This window comes from Moschus berezovskii, chromosome 4 (assembly GCF_049115385.1).
Source record: "Moschus berezovskii isolate FMDL1 chromosome 4, NW_MosBer_1.0, whole genome shotgun sequence".
In the NCBI taxonomy this organism is placed as follows: Eukaryota; Metazoa; Chordata; class Mammalia; order Artiodactyla; family Moschidae; genus Moschus; species Moschus berezovskii.
The window spans coordinates 104,452,405-104,472,416 of NC_142463.1; the positions used below are offsets into that span (position 1 = coordinate 104,452,405).

Here is a 20,012-nt window from a genome sequence, read left to right on the forward strand (position 1 = left end):
TTCATTGGACCAATCAGAAACCTTCAAGGTTGAGTTCAGCCAATTAGAGCTTGTGAGGGGAGGCTCTCCCCCCAGCTATTGTGTTGCGCTCCAGACAAACACCACCAAAAGGAGGCAGGTTTGGGTTTAACCTGACAGCTGGTCAATCCAATGAAAGAACCTTGGTAGCAAGAGGAAAGAGGGCTGCGATCCCCACCCCCATTAAACCAGCCAATCAAAGCGTTTAGTGAGCTATCACCAGCTGCCGATCTACAAAGGTTTTTGTTGGGCAATCTCAGTGTAGCAGGTGTGTTCTGTAGCAGTGTATACTGGGACAATTAGGTGAGATGAGGTGGGATACAATAAAGCTAAGAATACATAAACATTTAAAAATTGGTTGTTTTCGACAATTAGCTTATCCCTAACTTTCCTGTTCCAGAAAAACATGATCTGGGTCAGTTTGTGGACGTTTGTTTGGTTTACATTCAACAGGATAGACACATTTCTACCACAGCATTCATAGTAACATTTTCCATTACTGTTTCTTACTGGCAAGTTCATGGACAATGTCTATTTTTTAGAATATGGCTGCTGAAAATGCAAGAGGCAAACAGACTTAAGTTTTAAGCCTTCCTTTTCTAGAGCGCAGGAAATAGTAAAGTCTAGAACCAGGTCCCAGGTTTCTTAATGAAGGCACAATATCTTTCACATTACCACCCAAAAGTTCTAGGAAGTATGCTCAACTCTTGAAAGAAACATATACCGAAATGATTTCAAAATTAGTGCCTAAACATTTTCTACTATTTAAACAAAAATTAGAAGCCATGAAAGAGTCTAGACGCTGAACAATATTTTATTTATGCTGCCAAAAATGCTAGATTTTAAAATCAGTCATTTTGTCTTGTAAAAATTGTTAAAAAAGGTAAAGCACCAATTTTAAATTGTACATTATATATTGTCATGTTAATACACTGTATCAAAGTACTGAAGACATTGTTTTAATAACAAATTAACAAATACAGCCAAAGTATAGTTTTAACAGGTAAAAAGTGAATTTCTAGAAAAATTTAATACAAAAATAAACATTATTTACTTCAAAAAACGGCTTTTAGAGGGCCTTAAAAAATTAACGTGTTTAAAGGAAGTGTCTGCCAAAATGGGAGATACATCAAGAGGATAATTAATAGAATTATGACACTGGTAATTCTGTTTTTATACAAGAGTTCTCTTGAATTTGTCTCAGACAAGATTAAGGATCATAATATGATAGTTAAGGATTCATTTTAGTGTGCTGACTGCTTAAGACCATATATAAGTTTTCAGGGGTAGGTCAAACACACCTTAAAGAATAGCAATATAGCAACCTTTAGTTTAAGTGTTGTGAAGAACTCTGCAAACATGCAGAAAAAAAATTTTTATATATGCTCCTTCGGTTCACTAAACTTTCTTCTTTTTGGCACTGACTCCTGACTGGAAGAATCAAAGTGATGAAGGACCTGTCAAAAGAAAACAACTACTAAGAATACTTTCCAGTTTAAATATCTTTAATTTTAGAGTTTTTTTTATGTCTGAGTTTCCTTCTTCGCTTTCTTTCTTCCTTCCTCCACTCCTTCCTTTTCTTACTTTTAAAATTTTGTTATTTATATCTCCTGATGGCTGCTGAATACAGTCTTGCAAAGTGTAAGGTTTTCATTAGGGATGTTGAAGTTGTTAGAAGATTTGATATTATGTCCTGAAAATAGTAGACTTCCCTGGTAGCTCAGTTGATAAAAATCTGCCCCCAATGCAGGCAACTGCCTGCAATGCAAGAGATCTGGGTTTGATCCCTGGGTTGGGAAGATCCCCTGGAGAGGAAATGGCAACCCATTCCAGTATTCTTGCCTGAGAAATCCCATGGACAGAGGAGCCTGGCAGGCTACAGTCCATGGGGTTGCAAAGAGTTGGACATGAGTTAGCAACTAAACCACCATCTCAAAACAGCAAAATATTTTGAGGGGAGTGAGAAGGGGGAAGAAAAATAAGATGCAAATAGAGAAACATTTCACTTTGGCATCATGTAAGATTTAAATCATGTTTTGCTTTTTGTATCATTGGTATTTAGCAGTGCCTGATAGATTTTAGACATTCAATGTACCCTTGAATGAATGGGAGGATGAATTAGGAAAACTGCTAAAAAGATTCTGAATTATCAAGTTTTTATTTCTCTGGTAAAACTCACTAACGATACAAACTGGATTATGATTTTGCAGAAAAAAAATCAAGGCTTAAAATATTGGTAAAAACTAAAGAACCTAATCTATTAATGAACTGTCAGGTTATTCCATTTCCTTTTTAAGATACATAAACTGAAAACAGTATTAACCAACTATATCTTTGAGACTACCCCTTTAACATTTGATTTTCAAAAGTTGTCAAGTTTTCAGTTATCTAATTTTTAAAAAGATTTTTACCTTTTGGCCATGCCACATGGTATATATGTTCTTATTTCCAAGACCAAGGATCAAACCCACACCCTGTGCATTGGAAATGTGGAGTCTTAACCACTGGTCCGCCAAGGAAGTCCCTAAGTTGTCTAATTTTAACATACTAATAATACTGATCTCCTAAAGGAGATAAGTCCTGTGTATCCATTGGAAGGACTGATGTTGAAGCTGAAACTCCAATACTTTGGCCACCTGATGCGAAGAGCTGACTCATTTGAAAAGACTCTGATGCTGGGAAAGATTGAGGGCAGGAGGAGAAGGGGACGACAGAGATAAGATGGTTGGATGGCATCACCAACTCAATGGACATGGGTTTGGGTGGACTCCGGGAGTTGGTGATGAACAGGGAAGCCTGGTGTGCTGCGGTTCATGGGGTCGCAAAGAGTCGGACACAACTGAGCAACTGAACTGAATAATACTCAAAATTCTGGTTGAAAACATATAAATATTTATCTCAGAAACAACAAATACATTATCTGATTTGCTAAAATAAGGTTCCAAATATAATACAACTTGTTATAGAATTTAGGTCAGGAAAATGTTCTAAGGTACTAAGAGGAGATGCTATATTTATAGAGAACATGTGGATTTAGTAACTTAGCTTGTTTCTACTTTAGTTTTAATCTGTAGAAAGCTCAGATCAAATCTGTGGCCCAATTTTAATTCTACATAAATAAAATGGCCTGAGTATTCTTGTATTCTCATTTTTTTTCTTATTCTATTCATATTTTTCCTGATGTTGATTTTTATCTTATACATTCCTCCAACTATTTCAAATCATTCATGGAATAAGACAATAAATGTTTACATGGGAAAATTAACAAAACAATGTACCACATTTTATTTTAAAATCACCCAATTTTTTAGCATCAAATATATTTAAACAAGATCTGAAAACCAGAGCTTTGAGTTATATCCGGGGATATCATATTTATCATTAACTTAATCTACAGCAATAATATTTTGCTACTTGCCATTTCATTCAACCTATATATTATTATAAGACTTACTGTTTTCCCAGATTCAAGATGAGTTCTCTTCCGATTTTCCTTAGATTTTACTTGTTGATTTCCATTAGCCTCCACAAAGATAGAATAATTACCAATTGGTTATTTCTCAAAGAACAATCACCATGATTGTTCAACCACAGACAACTATATACAGTTTTTTAAAAAAACGACTTTACTGAGATATAATTCGGATACATAAAATTCATCCATTTAAAATATACAAACTTCAGTGATTTTAAGTATATTCACAGAGTTGTGCAACCATCACCGCAGTCAATTTTAGAGCCCTTTCATCCTCTAAAAGGCTTCCCAAGTGGCACTAGTGGTAAAAAATCTGCCTGATGATACAGGAGGCACAAGAGACCTGAATTTGATCCCTTAGTTGGGAAGATCCCCTGGAGTAGGGAATGACAACCCACTTCAGTATTCTTACCTGGAAAACTTCATGAACAGAGGACCCTGGCAGGCTACAGTTCATGAAGCTCCAAAGAGTTGCACATGACTGAGCACACAATATATCCTCTAAAAAGAAATTCTGTACTCTTACAGCTATCACTCCACTATTCCCTCATTCTTGCACCAGCATTAAGACTGTGTCTCTACAGAAATCCTTATTTTGGACTTTCATATAAATGGAACCATGTAATACTTTTGCACGTGTGTGTGTATCATTGGTTTCTTTCACTGAGCATAATGTTTTCAGGGTTCATCCAAGTTGTAGCATGGACTGATACTTCATTCTTTTTTATGGCTGAATAATAATAGTCTACTGTATGGATATACCACATTTGTTTACCCATTCATCTGTTAAGAATATTTAGGGCTTTTCCCCCATCTTTCGGCTATTGTGAATAATGCTACATATACAGTTTTTAAAATGAATATTAGATGGTGACAAGTTATTAGTTTTCATAGTATTATACTCTAAAAGTACTTATTTATTTTCTGATGCTTGAAATGTACTTTTCAATAACTTACTTACTATATATATTAAATATCTTCACTTCCTGCCTGTTTCTAACCATAATTCAGTCACTATTGACAAAATTAGGAGTACTTCGGTGGAGTAAAGGATAGTAAAGGATACTCATCTCAAATAGAAGCTGCCTAGAAAGAACACTTTGCTGCTAGAAGTAGTAATTTTTAGAATTCTTTTATTTCTTGCTTGCCAGTTCTAACTTTCCATCACGAATGTGGGGAAAAAAGGACACCTAAAAATGGCACTATCATCAGTGGTGTTCTGGTAAATGTTTAACAACCAGTTCTCTGGGAGAAATAAATCCTGAGTTAAGGCATGGCCAAGGGACTGGAAAAGGTCGTTTTCATTCCAATTCCAAAGAAGGGCAATGCCAAAGAATGTTCAAACTACTGTACAATGCGCTCATTTCACATGCTAGCAAGGTAATGTTCAAAACCTTCAAACTAGGCTTCAACAATACACGAACCAAGAACTTTCAGATGCACAAGCTGGATTTAGAAAAGGCAGAGGAACCAGAGATCAAATTGCCAACATCCCCTGGATCATAGAAAAAGCAAGGGAATTCCAGAAAAACATCTACTTCTGCTTCACTGACTACACCAAAGCCTTTGACTGTGTGGATCACAAGAAACTACGGAGAACTCTTCAAGATAAGGGAGTACCAGACAACCTCGTGAGAAACCTGTATGCAGGTCAAGAAGCAACAGTTAGAACTGGACATGAAACAATGGACTGCTTCAAAATTGGGAAAGGAGTACATTAAGGCTATATATTGTTACCCGGATTATTTAACTGATATGTAGAGTACATGTGAAATGCTGGGCTGAATGAAGCACAAGTTGGAATCAAGATGCTGGGAGAAATATCAACAACCTCAGATATGCACATGACACCACCCTAATGGCAGAAAGCAAAGAGGAACTAGAGGACCTCATGATGAAGATGAAAGAGGAGAGTGAAAAGGCTGACTTCAAACTCAACATTCAAAAAACTAACATCATGGCATCCAGTCCCATCACTTCATAGCAAACAGATGGGAAAAAATGAAACAGTGACAGATTTTTTTTCTTGGACTCCAAAATCACTGCAGATGGTGACAGCAGCCATGAAATCAAAAGACACCTGCTCCTATGAAGAAAAGCTACATCCAACCTAGACAGCATGTTTAAAAGCAGAGACATCACTTTACCGACAAAGGTCTAGTTAAAGCTATGGTTTTTCCAGTAGTCATGTATGGATGTGAGAGTTGGACCATAAAGAAGGCTGAGCACTGAAGACTTGATGCTTTCAAACTGTGGTGCTGGGGAAGATTCTTGAGAGTCCCTTGGACAGCAAGGAGATCAAACTAGTCAATCCTAAAGGAAATCAACCCTGAATATTCATTGGAAGGACTGATGCTGAAGCTGAAGCTCCAATACTTTGGCCACCTGAAAAGAAGAGCTGACTCGTTGGAAAAGATCCCAATGATGGGAAAGACTGAAGGCATGAGGAGAAGGCGATGACAGAGGATGAGATGGTTGGATGGCATCAACGACTCAGTGGACATGAGTTTAGCAAACTCTGGGAGATGGTGAAGGACAGGGAAGCCTGGCGTGCCACAATCCATGGGATGGCAAAGAGTCAGACATGACTGTGCGACTGAACAACAACAATGCTGTGAATACTTTATGCCCAGTTTCAAGCTAGGTAGAAAAACATGATGTCACTGAATGAAGAGGGGGAAAGAAATCCTCTAGCATACCACTGTCAGAGTGCGCCATTTGTTTCCTAACTTTGGATATCGTTTTTTTTTTGCTGAACTGTGCAGCATGTGGGATCTTAGCTACCTGACCAGGGATTGAACCTGTGCCCCTGCAGCAAAGGCATGGAGTAATACCCACTGGACTGCTAGGGAATTCCCTGATATAATAGCTCATATATTTTATACAATGCTTATTATTCACCTTTGAACCTTGGAGAGTAACTTAAAAGACCTAAAATAAAATATAAACCTCTATATGCATATGTGCTAAGTTGCCTCAGTTGTGTCCTACTCTGTGTGACTCTACAGACCACAGTCCGCCAGGCTACCCTGTTCATGGGATCTCCAGGCAAGAATACTGTAGTGGGTTGCCATGTCCCACTCCAGGGGATCTTCCCGACCCAAGGATGGAACTTGTGTTTTCTTGCGTCTCCTGCATTGGCAAATGGGTTCTTTACCACTAGTATCACCTGGGAAGTCCAAACCTCTATTTAGTACAACTCATATAAAAAACTAAAATAAAGCAGTGGTGTTTTTTCCTTAAAATATGAGATTCACTTTATGTAAGATATGTATGTATATATATTTTAATGTATAATTATTTTTAATGTCTTATTAATAAGATAACCCACTCACAAGATAGAACATGGGAACACTTTAGCATTCCTGGAAATTTCCTTGGGCGTCTGGAAATAGAGGAGGATAGTGTCACTATCCTGGAGGACAGTCTGGAGGATAGTGTCACTTCTCAAAGCTTCTTCTGGATTTCCCTCTCCACTGCACCTTCAGTAAAATTAACCATTCTTTCCTTTGTGTCTCTAGGTAGCCTATTCTGACTGTTATCATAGTGCTATATTACTGCTTGTTTACCTCAAATTACTAAACTTTAAGCTAAGGGCATATTATATTTCCAGTACCTAGTAAAGTGATACATATTAATAGTATGTGCTTACTAAATGTTGGTCCAATAAATGAAGTATTACAAGCAAAATAAACTCAACTACGGGGAAAATTACAAGGTTAGAATGAAATCAAATCTAAAGAGATGCCTTTACCATTTTATTCTGAAAAATTTTTCCACTTCTTGTTTTGCTTTCAGACACATCAAGTTCAGATGTTTTACTGACTAACTGCTCAACCTAGAAAATAAAATAATTACATGAAACCACTAAAACAATATAAGAGAAGCTTTTCATAATAATGGGGGTCAAAAATTCAATCACATAAAATTTAGGGTCTTGCCATGTTGAGTTAATCAGTTCAGTTCAGTTCAGTCGCTCAGTCATGTCCAACTCTCCGCGACCCCATAAATCACAGCACGCCAGGCCTCCCTGTCCATCACCAACTCCCGGAGTTCACTCAAACTCATGTCCACAGAGTTGGTGATGCCATCCAGCCATCTCATTCTCTGTCATCCCCTTCTCCTCCCTCCCCCAACCTTTCCCAGCGTCAGAGTCTTTTCCAGTGAGTCAACTCGTCGTATGAGGTGGCCAAAGTATTGCAGTTTCAGCTTTAGCATCAGTCCTTCCAATGAACACCCAAGATTGATCTCCTTTAGAATGGACTGGTTGGATCTCCTTGCAGTCCAAGGGACTCTCAAGAGTCTTCTCCAACACCACAGTTCAAAAGCATCAATTCTTCGGCGCTCAGCTTTCTTCACAGTCCAACTCTCACATCCATACATGGCTCCATCCCTTTATTCCTTCTAGAGTTATTTCTCCACTGAGCTCCAGTAGCATACTGGGAACCTACCGACCTGGGGAATTCCTCATTCAGTAGCCTATCATTTTGCCCTTTGATACTGTTCATGGGGTTCTCAAGGCAAGTATACTGAAGTGGTTTGCCATTCCCTTCTCCATGTGATCAGGCCGACTAGTTTCCTGTGATTATGATTTCAGTGTGTCTGCCCTCTGATGCCCCCTCACAATACCTACCATCTTAGTTGGGTTTCTCGAAAGTTAGTAATTTTGTGTTGATTCTTACTGTCATAAAAAGTACAAAGGTAAAGACACTGAAACTGACACTGTACACTGACCATTCACTGAATTGAGAAAGATCGAAATTATCACTAGATACCAGTCTTTCAGAAGATAAGAACTTCAGTCCACACCCACTGGAGAAGGGCTGTGCAGAAGAAGGTAGGCAATCATCAGTCCCATTATTTTCATGTTGATTTTTTCTAAATGTTATTTCAGGATTTTATTATATATAGAAAACAAAATTAAACATGTTCTGCTCCAAGGCAACAAAAATGTATTATATACTCCACTTGCAAATAGAAAGGGTGGTTGAGTTAAATTAATAATTGCTTAAGATTCTATTTACCTCTGAAATTCTGAGATTCTTTGAATAGTATTTAGGTTTATTACTAAAGAAATTAAATAATAATACACTCAAAACTTTTCAACACATAATTCCCAAATTTTGTTAGTAAGCATTCTTAATAACTAATTTTCTTCTAAAATACCTAGAATATAAGAAAATCTGAGAAATAACCAGATAAGCATTTAAGAACCTGTCTTTTGAAAAAATTCAAGTTAAAAGTGAGATAAAACTGTGAAGTTTATTACCTGAGAATGAGAAATTGAAAAATCTGGACTTCCTTTAGATTTCATTTCATCTTCCTCACAAACGAAACCTGGTTCTGTTAAAAAAAAGAAATAAAAGAGTTAAAATGGTATAAAATTGAATTGGAAGTGAATTAATTTACATTTTCATTAACTTCTCACCTCTATGTACAGAAAAGCCAGGGTTTTTTTCCTGCTCTTCCATTTTAGTTTCAGTGTCAAACTCATCCTACATAATTACATAAAGGAAAAAAATGGACACATTCCAAAAAGAAATTAAAGCAACTGGGTAGTATTTATTAACAAGCTTGTTTTACATGAAGGTTAAATGTAACATAACACTACAATGACCTCACGCTTTCTACAAATAAAGTGGTCCTATACTTACTATAAGGCAGCTTATTTATTCGAAGTATAAAATCCTATTTTTCTTTACTTTGCAAGGTTGCTTTAAGGTAGATAGTAAAAATATACAACTTTCTGAAAAATGTATGATGATTCTAAGAACCCCAGATCTTACTATTGTTTGAGAGCATTGAATTAGACATGGTGACACAATAAGTTACAACTTCCGTAGCTCTTAAGTTTCTGTATAGATACTAATATAAACTCTGAACCCTCTTCAGGGAGTTGGGAAAGGATAAGCACAGTTATGGCATGACAGAAATAGCTTGATGTCTACTTTATAATTACTATTCCCCTTGTGACATATGTCAAAGAGCTTTAAATATTTTAAGGAATGCTTCATAAATCCCAGCCATATTTGTTTATAAAGCAAGAGTGGCATTTAGGTTTTAGGAAAACGATTCCTTCTTGACTGAACTGGTTGAAAATTAAGTTTTCTATTTGTAAGGATTTGGCTACAGAGCCTAAAACAGAATAGTTAGTCCCTATCATAAGAGCTGTGATCATAATTTAGAATAAAAAGAGATAGGAGAAAACCACAAAGGTGAGATTAAAGAACAAACATAATAATGATGAAAGATTTTCTGGGAATGAGGCTATAATAATAAAAAAAAGCTTTTTAAAATACTTCAATTCATCCATCCATTCAACCAATATTGAGAATACATTCTGTAAATCTAAATGCTAGGTACAGAAGAAATACAAAGCTGAATAAGACACTCTTCCTGCCTTCTGGAACTTCAAGCTCCTTCAGGACACTGAGTTTTCAGGCCCTGAAGAATTTCAACCACAGGCTTACATGAGCACTGAATAGGGGTGTTGAAGAAAAGATTCCAGCATTAGTCTGGGGGACTGGAGTCATTCAGTCATTCAGAAAAGGTTTTCTTTTCTTTTTCTGAACCCAGACCCAGATAGTGAAAGTGCCAAGTCCTAATCACAGGACCACCAGGGGATTCCATGGTTTTCAAATTATGCTCCAGACAAAGGGGTTTTCTTAAGAGTCCACCATGAGGGTAGGTGAGATGGTGAACGTCTGGGCCTACAGGACCATTCCCTACTTCATTCACAATAGTTGTGCTTTTAAATTTCTGAGAATAATATTCTTCGCACCCACGTGAAAAGTTTTAAAACCACAAGCCTAAACCTTTACGGTACCTTTCAAACTTGAGTTTATGGTGATAATAAGTATTTATTAAAGTACTCAGAATTGAATAAAACATTCATTACTACTGTTCTTTACAACTCTTTAAATATACTTACACTTACATAATGCTTCTGGTCATCTTCTAAATCATCTTTGTCCATAAGAATTTTTTGAAGTGGTGTTTTTAATTGTTTTGGTGATAATATACCTGAACCAATATTTTCCATCCGTTCCCTCTCAGTGGTCACTTTTACTTTGAAGGTGTGAAAAGGTGTTGGGACTTCTCCCACATTTAAGTACATAGGTTCCCCTTCAAATATCACTCCTTCACAATCACCATCCTTAAAACCAGGAGGCTGGTAATCTGGGGGTGTAACTGCAGAAAAGTATAAACTATGCTGTTCATAAAATTGAAGAAAATATATTAATTTTTATTATTATAGAATATACTGCATATTAAAGAAGTTTTAAATAGTATAGAAGGACACATAATAATAAGTAAAATGCAGTCTCCTACTATCTCCAAGTTCCTATTTTATTCCTTAAAGGTAAATTTTTTTCCTTACACTTGACTAGCTATGTGTCTGGAGGAAACTGTCATTGTTGATTTGGTTTCCTCATCTGTCAAGCTGGGAAAATACTAGTACCGACCTCACAGGGTCACTGTGGTATTGAAGTCTATAAAATGATCAGAACAGAACTGACACAGAGGAAGTATTCAGTAAATGTTAGTTATTATTGTTGATGCTTTGTGTTCTTCTAGAAGATATTATGCATGCAATATATACATATTCTTAAAAAACACAAATGAAGTCATATTCTTCTGTACCTAGCTGCTTTTAACATCACTTTTTAATCTGCTTTTAAAATTTTTTGGATAACAATTTATCAGCACATTCTTTTAAATAGCTTGCACAGCATTCTATTATATAGATGCACTATAATTTATTTACTCAATCCTCCAATAAGGAACATTCAAGGTTAAATTTCCAGTTTGTTTCCAGTTTAACAAATGCAATAATGCATAAACATATAACCTTGCATATTTGTCTACATATATTCCCAAGATACTTTTCTAGCTTCAGAATTTCTGGATTAAAGAGAATGTGCACTTAAACTATTCATATTCCCAAATAGTCCTCTTAAAATATTATATGGCATATTAATGGCTACATTCCATCAAGAGTATACAAAAGTGATTGCTTCCCCCAGCATCCCTGCCAATAATGATTTTATAAGTTGTATGATCTGGTAAGTGAAAACTGGTATCTCATTGCTTCATATCTTTAGTTATGAATGAGGCTGAGCTTCGAATGGACATGTTCTTATCACTGGAGAAGTGTACGTTTTTTTCAAATACCGACATGAAATATAAATTTTATAATTAAAATATTATATATATAAAAAAATTTAGATGCCTAAAAATATTTGGGATGGAAACCAACTGTTTCATTAATAAGAAAATATACAGGTACCAACTAAAACAGGATGATCTGGAAATAGTACCTTCATCGTAGTAAAAAAGTTTCATGGTCAAACAAACATCATTAGGTAAAGGTCCCAGATTTTGCATTAGAATATAAATCTTGCGAATGAGAAGAATACTTGCTTTCTTGGTGTCAGCAGATGACATATTAGGTTCATTGCTTTGGTTTTTACTAGAAGAGAATCACACAGTTTCTTTTATGACATCCATGGCTTCTACTTAAGATTTTATTTTTACTACTTAAGATTTCTACTTAAGATTTTATTTTACCTGTTTTACTACTTAAGATTCTTATTCCTATTAATGTATCAAGTTGTTAAGTTAAAAGTGATGATTTCATGTGCTTAATACCACTATTATAAAAAATTTAATATCATTTTATAATTCTAAACTAATTTACATATATTAATACACATTTTATGTAAGATGTTTTTTAAAGGAAACAAATGATGAATTTTATTGTATTTCTAATCACATAAGCATACAATAGATTTCCTACTCTTTGGTTCTGTTTCACAATTAAAATATATACAATTATCCATAGAATTCTACCTTGCAGCCACTCCAAAGATATTTCGTATCCTTGATAGTACATTAGGGATGCTCGAGAATTTCAGAATTATTTCTAAATTTTAGCTATACAGTATTATTATGAATAAGTGGTAATCTGCAATATGAAGAGAAAACTATAGAATAATAATTACCTTGTGAAGTCCATGACTGGTCCATTACTGGTGTACTTGAATTTAAATTGGTAACATTCTGAAATTGTCTAAAATAGAAAATATCATAGTTACGAATCTGATATATAATACTGGTGGCTATCACGATGGTGTGATCACTCACCTAGAGCCAGACATCTTGGAATTGAAGTGAAGTGGGCCTTAGGAAGCATCACTAGGAACAAAGCTAATGGAGGTGATGGAATTCCAGTTGAGCTATTTCAAATCCTAAAAGATGATGCTGTGAAAGTGTTGCACTCAATATGCCAGCAAATTTGGAAAGCTTCAGCAGTGGCCACAGGACTGGAAAAGGTCAGTCTTCATTCCAATCCCAAAGAAAGGCAATACCAAAGAATGCTCAAACTACTGCACAATTGCACTGATCTCACACGCTAGTAAAATCGTGCTCCAAATTCTCCAAGCCAGGCTTCAGCAATATGTGAACTGTGAACTCCCAGTTGTTCAAGCAGGTTTTAGAAAAGGCAGAGGAACCAGAGATCAAATTGCCAACATCCGCTGGATCATGGAGAAAGCAAGAGAGTTCTAGAAAAACATCTATTTCTGCTTCATTGACTATGCCAAAGCCTTTGACTGTGTGGATCACAATAAACTGTGGAAAATTCTGAAAGAGATGGGAATATCAGACCACCTGACCTGCCTCTTGAGAAACCTGAATGCAGGTCAGGAAGCAACAGTTAGAACTGGTCATGGAACAACAAACTGGTTCCAAATAGGAAAAGGAGTACGTCAAGGCTATATACTGTCACCCTGCTTATTTAACTTATATGCAGAGTACATCATGAGAAACGCTGGGCTGGAAGAAGCACAAGCTGGAATCAAGACTGCAGGGAGAAATATCAATAACCTCAGATATGCAGAAGATACCACCTTTATGGCAGAAAGTGAAGAGGAACTAAAAAGCTTCTTGATGAAAGTGAAAGAGGAGAGTGCAAAAGTTGGCTTAAAGCTCAACATTCAGAAAACTAAGATCATGGCATCTAGCCCCATCACTTCATGGAAAATAGATGGGGAAACAGTGGAATCAGTGGCTGACTTTATTTTTTTGGGCTCCAAAATCACTGCAGATGGTGACTGCAGCCATGAAATTAAAAGACGCTTACTCCTTGGAAGGAAAGTTATGACCAATCTAGACAACATATTAAAAAGCAGAGACATTACTTTGCCAACAAAGGTCCGTCTACTCAAGGCTATGGTTTTTCCAGTGGTCATGCATGGATGTGAGAGTTGGACCATAAAGAAAGCTGAGCGCCGAAGAATTGATGCTTTTGAACTGTGGTGTTGGAGAAGACTCTTGAGAGTCCCTTGGACTGCAAGGAGATCCAACCAATCCATCCTAAAGGAGATCAGTCCTGGGTGTTCTTTGGAAGGACTGATGTTAAAGCTGAAATTCCAATACTTTGGCCACCTGATGTGAAGAGCTGACTCATCTGAAAAGACCCTGATGCTGGGAAAGATTGAGGGCAGGAGAAGGGGCTAACAGAGGATGAGATAGTTGGATGGCATCACCGACTCAATGGACATGGGTTTGGGTGGACTCCGGGAGTTGGTGATGGACAGGGAGGCCTGGTGTGCTGCAGTTCATGGGGTCGCAAAGAGTCGGACACAACTGAGCGACTGAAATGAAGGCTAAGTAGCTATACATGGATTTTTTTGTGTATCGCCATTTAATAATTCTTTCTGCATGATAATCCTTATTCATCCACTGAAACCTTCCAAACCTAAATAGTCAATTCCCAGGGCTTTGGATTTGGGACTTCAGTGCCTGTAAGATACTTATTCCCCACTCACTGCAATTTATGTTTTACATACTAGAGGGAAGGAACTCCTTAATAAGCAGGTAAGGGAGGTAGCACATCTCTTCCACTAACAGAATGGTTAAGCACAGGACTTAAATCCTTACTGTATGGTAAGCACAAGCATTACTACAAACAAAGCTAGAGGAGGTGATGAAATTTCAGCTGAGCTATTTCAAATCCTAAAAGATGCTGCTGCTAAAGTACTGCACTCAATATGCCAGCAAATTTGGAAAACTCAGCAGTGGCCACAGGCCTGGAAAAGATCAGTTTTCATGCCAATTCCAAAGAACAGCAATGCCAAAGAATGTTCAAACTTCTATATAGTTGCACTTATTTTACACGCTAGCAAGTAATATTCAAAATCCTTCAAGCTAGGCTTCAACAGTACATGTACTGAGAACTTCCAGATGTACATGCTGGATTTAGAAAAGGCAAAAAAGAATTTAGAAAAGGTTCCAGGTGCATGGGCTCAGAAGTTGTGCAGCACCAGCCTAGTAGTTCCAGAGCATATAGGATCCTCCTAACCCAGGGATCAAACCTGTGTCCCTTGCACTGGCAGGTGGATTCCTAACCCCTGGATCAGCAGGGAAATACATCCTTTTGTTTCTCGTCTGCTGGTTTTCCCTTTCATTTTTATAACCCTTTCTTTAATTGTCAGATGAACAGGTAGATGTGATTGGATTAGAATTTACAGTCAAAGATCAAGAATTAGTATCTTATTTTTCTAAAACTCAACTCCTTTTTTAATTCTATAAAAAGAATACCATTAAAAATAAGAACACTGTAAAATATCAGAAGTCAGGAGATTTAGGTTATTTCTTATGGTTTGTATCTTTGTGGCCTTGAATGAGTCACACAATCTCCCTTGTAGTTAAGGGTGTTAATCTGTTTAAGGGTAACAATACAAGCTTTGTCTTAACTCAGAAGTCTTTATGAAGTTCAAATGTGAAAATATATGTGAAAGTGCATTGACAAAAGCACAATTAAGGCATTAAAAACTATTATACTTTTATGTTACTTGTAGGTATTAGAGGCATTATGTTTCTTTACTAACTTAAACATACCTGAGGGTCTTCTGGATTGGTGTACACCTATTTAAAAATAATTTACAACTGAGTTACATAAGTAACATATAAGGAGAACTAAACTGGATATTTAGACTAAAATATTAAATGAATTCAGTAAAACACAAAACAACCCACCTCCCACAACAAATATTACTTTTTCTAATGAACAGATCAGTGGTTTGTATCAAATGATATAATAAATAGATGGTTTCGGCCTTATTTAATTAAGCAAGGCTGAATTTAACAGTCTTATAAGGAACATACAATTTAAAAATACTTACAGCTAGGACAACCATCCTCAGCTGAAATATAACAAAGAACAAAAATCTTATTTTTATTCTATATTTTTGCATGATGGATCATAAGAATTATTTGTCCTACTTCAACATTTATTCCAAATAAAAATAATCTCACAAAAAACAAACTTCATTTGTTGCAGGTAAAGCAGTATCTCAGCCATCCTTCCCTATTCCCCCAAATATTTATTTCTAGTTATCTTGTTGAAGGTTGAAATTTCTATCACTGACTTAAGCAAATGAGGCATTACTACCCGTTACAAGGAAAATACATATTGTGAAATAACTCATTAAATCTTACCCAATATGAGAACTGGTTTTGAGAAAAAACAGTTCAGGGCCCTGCTCATTGAGTAAAGGGAAGAGGCTTTGGGGCCTAAAGGAATAGAGAATCACAGGAAATCATTCACTCTAGTAATCTGCCAAAATTCGTGTCACCCTTAATTTGGATCTTTTCCTTATACTCCAGAACCAATCTATCAACAAATCCAATCAGTTCTGTCAGCTATATCCTGAGTCTTTTCATTTTTCTCCTTTGTCATCCTGGTCTATGTGTGTGTGTGCTCAGTTGCTTCGGCCGTGTCTGACTCTGGGCAACCCTATGGACTGTGGACTGCCTGGCTCCCTCTGTCCATGAGATTCTCCAGACAAGAATACTGGAGTGGGTTGCCACGCCCTCCTCCAGGGGATCTTCCTGACCCACGGATCGAACCTGGGTCTCCTGCATTGAGGGGAGGATTCTTTACCACTGAGCCACCAGGGAAGCCCCATCCTGGTCTAAGACACCATTGTTTTTCATCAGTACTTCAGCAATAGATTAAGTGCTATTGACCTTAATTACAATCTTTTTCTCCTTTGATGGCATATTCTCTAAATAGCAAAGTGATTTTTCTTTTAATTTAAAATATAAATCTAATGATGATACATTTCTACTCAAATCTTTCAAATGGCTTTTATTGTACCTAAAATAAAGTCCAAGCTCTACCTACTCAGCCCTGAATGCTCTGGCCCTGTCTATCTCCACAGGTTCATCTCCTGCCACTCTCTAGCTCTGCTCATCACACTCCAATCATTCTGGCCTTCTTTTTATTCCTTGAACTGGCCAAATTCCCTTCTAACTCTTTGCATTTGTTGCTCTGTCAGGAATATTCTCCCAATATCAATGCCAAGCTGGTTTCTTCTAATTCAAGTCTCAGCTTAAGTATCACCTCCTCAGAGAAGCTCTTCAGACTACCCAGTCTAAAGTTACACCACCTCTCCATTTGCCACATCCTTTTTCTTAAAATGTTAATGTCATTTAACACAACTGGATGTTATCTAATCTCCTTGTTTTATTGGTTGTTTTCCCATTATAGAAGAGACCCTCTTTGTCTTGTTGACCATTTTAACTTACCAGCTCCTACCTAGAATATATGTGCCTAGCACAGAACAGGCACTCATTTAATGAATATTAAAAACATTCTTCTTAATGAAGAAGGCTGGTGACCATGGATAAAATGTTATCCTTTTCATAATTTTTTAGAGTTAGATTTGCTTTGTTGATATAAATGTAAGCTCAGTAAGTATACATAAAGCCTTGTCACTGTTTAACCTAGACTACATATAAGTTTATTTTTAAACTCTCATGAAGAATAATTTATTACATTATTAGTATAAATATGATTTTAGAAGGCAAGTGAAACTAATGAAAGATTTCAAAGGATGTATTAATTCATTTTATAAGTTAATATATGTTATTAATGCAAATGGGGCTTCCCAGGTGGTGCTAGTGATAACTAGCCAGTGTCACTTGCCAGTACAGGTGACAGGAGAGATACAGGTTCAGTCCCTGGATGGGGAAGATCTCCTGGAGAAGGGTATAGCAAATGAGTGCTAATAATCAAAACTGGCTTGTCAAAATTTGGTAAGTAATAATTCTGTTAGCTTTAAATGAGTTGAATATTAATCTTTAAAATATTCAAACTTTTAGCTTTGGGCTGGCCTATACCCAAGTTAGTTTAAATTAATCTTTTACTATATGGTAACTGCTGTTACATTTGTAGAATATAAACTATGAAAAAAGAATAAAGAGGTACTGACTTACATATTTTTTGTGTAAAGCATCATAGCATCCTAACATCCTAAAAAATAATCAAGGATTCATTTTTAGACTGAATTCACTTCCAGAAAATAGTTCTTTTAATGTCTCATTATCTCATTACTAATACACAATTATTATTAATAATGAAGCTCCCCTATTTACTAGCTTAAACAATAAAATAGAACAATGTGGTAGAAATATAAAATGTCAATAGGGGATGAAAAAAAGGAAGACAGAGGAATAAAAATAGCAAAATTAAGCCTGCTCACATGGAGCATGAAATAAAGAAAATTTTAATGCAAAAATCCAAAGATATGCAGAAGTGGTATCCAGCGTTAAAGGGGGAAATCACTAAAACTGGATTAAATACTTAAATTTATACAAGGTACCAAAAAATATGATTTAAGAAAAATAATTTTCTTTCGTTATTTATTTTACTTACCACTTCACTAACTGTGTAGATCCTGGACAATTTTTATCTTCTCTCAGAATTTTGACACAAAGATCTAAATACAAAAATAAGGATATAGAGATACTTAAGATTAGTAAGGATCTAAAAACATAAATGAAGATTCTTTTCTTCAGTTGTGTATTACAGGTTTATTATTAATAGCAATGAACTTCCAGATGATCGATGTTAATAAAAGAAAGAAAGGTTGCATGGAAACAAATCATCTTTTTATCCTTAATATAAAATAGCATCATAGTTGCTTAGGATGCATGTTGGTGGATAGAAACAGTTTTTCATTTTAAAAGATATAGAACACTTAGATATAATGCTTTCATGCCATTGTTATCTAAGAGTCTTAGAAAATTTGCTCTGGCCCCTTATCCCAATTAAATACTTGCAAAAGGCCAAGAAGTTAAAAGGCTATCAGACAGAGCCCTGCAAGGAAGCAATTAGTAATATAGTGGAAAGGACTAAGATCAGTTGGTCTCAGGTTTCATATGTGAAAAACAGGAATAGTATCTAACTCATACTAACAAGATATCACATATAACATGGTGTTTAACATATTGCCAACAAAGTTGGTGAACAATATAAGGTACACATTATGTGATAGTAAATCATTATTATAGTATAAAATGGCTGTATTACTTTCACTTCTTTAAAATAACACAAGAACATACACTACCACTGTAGGAGACTATAAGTAATAGGATGTTTTTACCTATTTATTTCATCATTATAAGAGTAATGTCAGGTGATATTACACTTGAGAGATTGAGGGAAAATTTTAAGTGCTTTCAAAGCTATTGAATATATTTTAAAAAATCATTTATATGTCCACACAAAAATCTGTACATAATTGTGGCATTATTTGAAAAGCCAGAAGTGAAAACAACCCAAATATTCATCAACTGGTAGTAGATAAATAAAATGTGGTATATTCATATAATGGAATATTATTCAGAAAAAAAAGGTAGTAATCCAAGCTACAAAATGAATGAAACTTAAAAACATGTCAAGTGAAAGAAGCCAATTACATAAGACCACATATTATATGATTTCATTTATCTAAAATGTCTAGAATAGGCAAATAAAGACATAAAAGACTGAAAGCAGATCGGTGGTTGCCTAGGACTGGAAATGGGGGAAGTAGAGAGTGACTTAATGGGTGGGGGTTTCCTTTTGAGGTGACGAAATGCTTTAAAACTGATTGTGGTGAATATACCCAGAATCAATGAATTCTGCAGTTTAAATCAGTGAATTGTTAGATATGCGAATCATATCTCAATACAGCTGCTATTATAAAAACAAAACCTCTAAGTAAAAAACTACTATTTTAGAGCAAGCCAAACTAAAAAATAACACCTTAAAGAAAGTTTTTAAACAAATATTACGTTACCATCTAGATATCTTGTTCCATAAGCACATTCTGGAAATATTCCTCTCAAATATGTGATGCAGGATACTGAAACTGCTAAAAGCCTCTTCACTAACACTAAAGACTGCTGCTCAGTTGATATCTTATTAGGAAATATCAGTGCACTCTAAAATTCAAGGGAAATTAAAAACATTTTATTTATCTTTACTAAAAATACAGTCTTCTTGAACTTAAAGTAGATTTAATTTTTTTGCATAAACATGGTACTTCTCCAAAATTCTTAACCATGGTGGTTAGAATCCCCAGAAAATCAGGATGGCTTCTATACTGTGAGGGTGTTTCCAGGGTGGCAGTCTAAAGGTAACAGGCAAAAACTGCTTAAATATCATTAGAAATCCCCTTGTAGG

At 35.8% G+C, this 20,012-nt stretch overlaps 1 protein-coding gene across 4 annotated transcripts in view; it reads right to left on the bottom strand.

The window, feature by feature from the left end:
• Positions 1 to 75: 75 nt before the first annotated feature.
• Positions 76 to 20,012, bottom strand: part of HORMAD1 (HORMA domain containing 1) — a 31,770-nt gene continuing 11,833 nt past the window's right edge. Inside the window, exons 2-14 of one of the 4 annotated variants that reach the window (XM_055402543.2) lie at positions 19,627 to 19,771; positions 18,219 to 18,282; positions 17,780 to 17,816; positions 15,682 to 15,702; positions 15,398 to 15,424; positions 12,499 to 12,566; positions 11,815 to 11,966; positions 10,431 to 10,684; positions 8,922 to 8,988; positions 8,763 to 8,836; positions 7,248 to 7,331; positions 3,473 to 3,541; positions 76 to 1,475 (exon numbers count right to left, since the gene is read on the bottom strand). In XM_055402543.2, the coding sequence (XP_055258518.1) occupies positions 1,395 to 1,475; positions 3,473 to 3,541; positions 7,248 to 7,331; positions 8,763 to 8,836; positions 8,922 to 8,988; positions 10,431 to 10,684; positions 11,815 to 11,966; positions 12,499 to 12,566; positions 15,398 to 15,424; positions 15,682 to 15,702; positions 17,780 to 17,816; positions 18,219 to 18,282; positions 19,627 to 19,771 (1,143 nt within the window). In that variant the 3' untranslated portion in view covers positions 76 to 1,394. The other 3 variants (XM_088835732.1, XM_088835734.1, XM_088835733.1) reach the window with 3 other exon arrangements.